Source organism: Morone saxatilis, unplaced genomic scaffold (assembly GCF_004916995.1).
Source record: "Morone saxatilis isolate NCDOM2014 unplaced genomic scaffold, NCSU_SB_2.0 Contig15, whole genome shotgun sequence".
NCBI classification, from domain to species: Eukaryota; Metazoa; Chordata; class Actinopteri; family Moronidae; genus Morone; species Morone saxatilis.
Genome location: NW_023339707.1, coordinates 14,049,240 through 14,054,030, shown reverse-complemented (window position 1 = coordinate 14,054,030; position 4,791 = coordinate 14,049,240). Strand labels below are relative to the sequence as shown.

At 38.8% G+C, this 4,791-nt stretch overlaps 1 protein-coding gene and 1 pseudogene across 2 annotated transcripts; both read left to right on the top strand.

Annotated features, from left to right (window-relative positions):
• The window catches only part of LOC118323833, a 2,840-nt pseudogene extending 1,964 nt beyond the window's left edge, over positions 1 to 876 (top strand).
• A 269-nt stretch (positions 877 to 1,145) lies between these two features.
• On the top strand, positions 1,146 to 3,641 carry LOC118324103 (3-beta-hydroxysteroid-Delta(8),Delta(7)-isomerase-like). Of its 2 annotated transcripts, none has more exons than XM_035656250.1 (5): positions 1,146 to 2,022; positions 2,236 to 2,548; positions 2,652 to 2,688; positions 2,778 to 2,908; positions 2,991 to 3,641. In XM_035656250.1, the coding sequence occupies exons 2-5, from the start codon at positions 2,236 to 2,238 to the stop codon at positions 3,209 to 3,211; spliced, it is 702 nt and encodes a 233-aa protein (XP_035512143.1). In that variant the 5' UTR covers positions 1,146 to 2,022; the 3' UTR covers positions 3,212 to 3,641. The 2 variants fall into 2 exon arrangements, with proteins under 2 accessions (XP_035512143.1, XP_035512142.1); XM_035656249.1 differs by having other exon boundaries at positions 1,146 to 2,026.
• The last annotated feature ends 1,150 nt before the right edge of the window (positions 3,642 to 4,791 follow it).

The following is a 4,791-nucleotide window of genomic DNA, read 5'->3' as shown; positions in this document are numbered from 1 at the left end:
CCTAACCGCTAGACCATATGGGACCGGTTTTTGAATTTATGACGTATACTTTGTTAAAGGGTATGTATGGTATGCCAGGCTTTTTTTCTACGTAACATCGTTGTAGCTAGTCTAGAACTGCCGTTCCTCTTCACGTTTTTGTTTACTTGTTTACTAATTAACGTTAGATAAATATATAATGGCTGCAATCTGAACGAAACTTCCCTTTAAAGTTAACTTACTGCAAGATATGCGCAAGCAGCAATAGTGAAAATAATACTGAGGCCAACAGTACAGCTTAAATGTAACTAACTGTTTTAATGTTAAATGCACATCGCTTGATATTAGCCAATTATTTCGACCATCAACGACATTTATAAAGCTGTTTAACGTTACATAAAAAAAATAAGTTAGCGTAAGTCATTAATGTAGCAAATAGATTCAAGTTTCAAGATTCAAGAACTTTATGTTACCAATTTGCTGCTTGCACAACAAGTAGGAACTCATCGTGGCGGTTGTTGAATCAGAGAGTCAAGTCAAGGTAATAAAAAAGAGCACCCACAACGGCAACGATCATAAAATCTAATCTAGCTATAAACATTAACAGTTTTAAATTGGCACAAAACCCATTAAAAGGTAAAATTTGCATTCCTGAATTGCACATGTATATTGCATATCATATGCATAGGCCCCCCGCAGACAACATATAATATAAGATAAATTATGATATTATGATGCAAAGTTGCATTGTAAGTGGATGCACAGGCATATGCCACAGGCCGCCCGGAGACCATTAGTTCATCTGTTTTGGCCAGAGTCTCACGTGGGCAGGGAAAAGCTCCTTATGAAAAGGTGTATGTGCAGTTGTTTGTGTTTGAGCAGGATGAGCTGATGTAGTGGTCTCGTGATGATTCTCCTCTGCTCTTTTCTGACAGCCTGTGTTACGTTTACTGCCAAGACGAACTTATTAATAGTTAACCGTAGCTACCTATTGTTATCAAGTTATAAAGATAAGAGCGCCACTTTAAACACTGACAGTAGAACCAAACACTAATATCTGCTGAACGCCGTAGCGGCTAGGTCTCGGTACACATAAGGGGCTTCCGCAGCTGGGTGGTAAGCATAACCTCCCCAGTAGGCTCGGCCTGATCGTATAGTGGTTAGTACTCTGCGTTGTGGCCGCAGCAACCCCGGTTCGAATCCGGGTCACGGCAGGGTTAAATCCCTGACACGGCTTGGGAGGATTTTTTTTTTCCTTTATCACAGAAGTTATGAAGTTAAAGTATTGCTACGGTGTCGCGCCAAAACAGGGAATTTATTTATTTTTATTTAACTATCGATTCCTGCATTGCACGTTTATTTATTCATGTGCACTTCCTCCATATGGGTGAACTGCCTGTGTATTTAGTTCGCTGACTATGCCAGTTAATTTAAGTTTGTTTTCAGGCAATTTCAATGTAATGTCTTTTCCTTCATTGATATTTTTTTTTATAAATCTCTTGGTTACGTTGCAGTATCATCATATATATTTAAAGGTTACCTCGGCGCGATGTTGTTCTAACTCATTTCTGCGTAGTGCTCTGTGGACTCCTGCAGCCACGTCAAAGTGAAAGATCTACGTTAGAAAGAGTCGAACTAGTAAAATAATTCATTTTAAAATGCAATATCTTTACATAAAGAGCCGTAATAATTCACCCTTCACCGAGTGTTGACATATTTTACAACAGTGTTCATGAAAAGAGGGGACGGTCGTTGGGAGTAAGAGACGCGTTTTCATTGGTGGTTGCCAACGACAACGTCCATGTTCCGAGATGAAGAGCCAATCAACGGGCCAGCAGATCGCATGTGCCGCTATGTCTATGCATACGGTCATCTGATTGGTCGTTGCGATCACAAGTACCTGCCCCATACTCTAGTTAGTTCCGCGGTTGAGTTTATCTGGCTATGTAGTTAGAAAGCAGTGGATAACTGGACCTCTAACATATTATTATTTTTTAAATCATATATCATTAATTAACGCTGTGAGGCTGGACATTCACTCTGGTAGGTAAGGACAAAATACACAGTTATTATTGCTTGTATCTTCTATTGAACTCATTGAATCAACTCTGAACCTTTTATAGTCTCATTGCAACAAAGGGAGTGCTCAGACTGACATGCATATTATATTTAATATAACACTGTTGCTGAAATAAATCAATTTTAAGCCTGTTGTGGATGTTTTTGAAGAGTGTTTACCATCCTTTCTTGAAACAGATGATGGATGCCACATCAGCAACTGGAGTTCTTCATCCCTACTGGCCACGGGACCTTTTGATTCCCACCTATGTTGCCAATGACCGATCTATGTCAGAGATTCTGGTGTTCCTGTTTTCTGTGTCTGGGGTGTTTCTGCTTGTGACCTGGCTGATCACCGGCCAGAAAGGGGCCACCGGCAGGCTGGGGACGTGGAGGCGTCTGGCCGTGTGCTGGTTTGCTGTGTGTGGTTTCATCCATGGTGTCATTGAGGGCTGGTTCTCACTGTATTATGATATTATTCCCGGAGACCAGAGCTTCCTGTCACAGCTCTGTGAGTACAAGAAGAACATGTTTAGTTTAAAAGTGCATAAAGTGTGATGGTGCAGTCTTGAAGTGCCCTTTCAGTTAATATGTGTTATACTTTTCTTCCTCAGGGAAAGAGTACTCCAAAGGAGACAGTAGATACGTAATGTGAGTTCATCTTTATGCAGAACTTTGTTGAACTTTGGCATAAAAAAGAAGGTAATTAATTGTACCCTGCATATTTTCTTTCTCTGTAGAGCGGATAACTTCACAGTCTGTATGGAGACTGTGACTGCGTGGTTATGGGGACCCTTCAGCTTTTGGGCAGTGTTTGCCTTCTTAACTAACAAGCCCTACCGATTTGTTCTGCAACTCATCATTTCATTAGGTAAGAGTTAAATTAAGCAAATTCTCAAATCAAATTACTTATTGTTTTACACAATGGGTCTTTTTACATAATCTGATTCCAGGTCAGCTGTATGGAGCAGTGCTTTATTTCTACACGGAGCACAGAGATGGTTATGCTCACAGTGAGCTGGGACACCCAGTCTACTTCTGGTTCTACTTTGTGTTCATGAATGTGCTGTGGGTCGTGATACCGCTAGCGCTCATTTTGGATGCATGGAGGCAGCTGTCAGCAGCACAGGCACACACTGACAGCACAAAGTCACACAAGTCAAAGAGGAACTGACCAGTGGCGGTCTAAAAAGAGCACCAGTACGCAGAAATTCATGCAAGTGATGCATTTATGGTAAACAGGTTTCAAACCCTGGTTAATATTAACATCGGTTACTGGTAAAGAACCATAGAAGGCATTTTATCATGTTTCATTTACCATAAGGGCGTCCAAGAGGGATCTTTTTCTGTGTTTTTTAACTTGGGGGCAGTTACAAGAAGAACTTACTGTGGGACAGTAAGACAATGACTGCTGGAGAGTGAAGGGAAAGGACAGCTGGAGAGAGCATACATTTTGTTGTCGCTGATAAACACTACGTTCAGAGATGAGACAAAATAATTAATTATTGGACATGCCTCATGTATGGTTATCCTTGTGCATATGACAATGTCTTTAAATGTTGTTATTACTTTGCAGAAAGGGCGAATAAATAAATGATTTTATGGTGGGCAGTTTTGTCATGTTCATTTTGTGTATATTTTGCACAACTACATAAATAGACTGAACACAGGCTGCTTTCACATGGAACCCATGAGCAAGTATTAAGTATTTGTTTTTGTTGCTTACATGACAAAAACTGTCAATGTTCACTTTAGTGAGTAGCTCCCTTTATGAATCCAATCAGCTGAGTAGGTTTAATCGATTTCAAAATTAATTACTGTAACAACATACTATGTAATAACAACTCATTATGTAATAATTCGACAAAATGTAATACATTTACACTTCATTAAGTAAGAACAACTGCATCTTGAATCCCATGTGTAATAAATATTCCCACTTTTCGTATTAAATTATTTCATATTGTGGTGGCTATTGCAAAATGTGGCAGTTACATTTTTATTTTATAAACAGCATTTTAATGTATATTAAGCTTTTTGATGGTCTTTTTGGGGAGCCAAGACCATTGCAGCAGTCAAACCCGCTTTGACAAGTTCCTGTCCTGTGGCTGTTTAGACAATCAGAATAATCTTTAACACCAAAGAAGGCGAGGCGACATTGCGACTGCCCATTTTCATAAAAAAAAACAACTCCAGCATTTTCTAATAATCACCTTATTAGGTAACAGTTTATCACAAAGCGCGGGGAAATGTATCACATATTGCGTACATGCTGTTTATTACAAAACGCGGCAGATTCTTACATAACGCAGTATTATTATAAGAAATATACAACATATTACTTTATAATTCAATTACCACTGCATATGTGCTTTTGCACCATATGCTTCAAAGTGTACTTCGCATTGTTCCTGACAACTTCCTGCTACGGCACAGTATCGTCCATTTCTGAATATCTCTTGTTGGTAGTAAAGAAACCCACTGACACTAACAGTAATCTTAAAATGTATCTTTGAATGGTAATGCAATGCAGACTTTTCAAATCAACTTATAGCACCATTTTAACTTAAAAACCTAAATAACGTTATAAAGAAGCAAATGCACAACAGATAACAATGGGTGTAATGGCCATGTTGGGTTTATATGCATAGTATATAGTATATACATGAACATTTTTATAACCAGGTAGGGTTTATATATGCATGTTTCTGAACCCCATGTAACATGAAATTATTCTAATATATAATAATACTT

Excerpts from the sequence above, each read along its gene's own strand:
- LOC118324103 (XM_035656250.1), top strand. The coding sequence starts at position 2,236 with ATGATGGATGCCACATCAGCAACTGGAGTTCTTCATCCCTACTGGCCA. Across the intron at positions 2,549-2,651 it reads GAGCTTCCTGTCACAGCTCT|GGAAAGAGTACTCCAAAGGA; the intron begins GTGAGTACAAGA and ends TTTCTTCCTCAG. Across the intron at positions 2,909-2,990 it reads GCAACTCATCATTTCATTAG|GTCAGCTGTATGGAGCAGTG; the intron begins GTAAGAGTTAAA and ends ATCTGATTCCAG.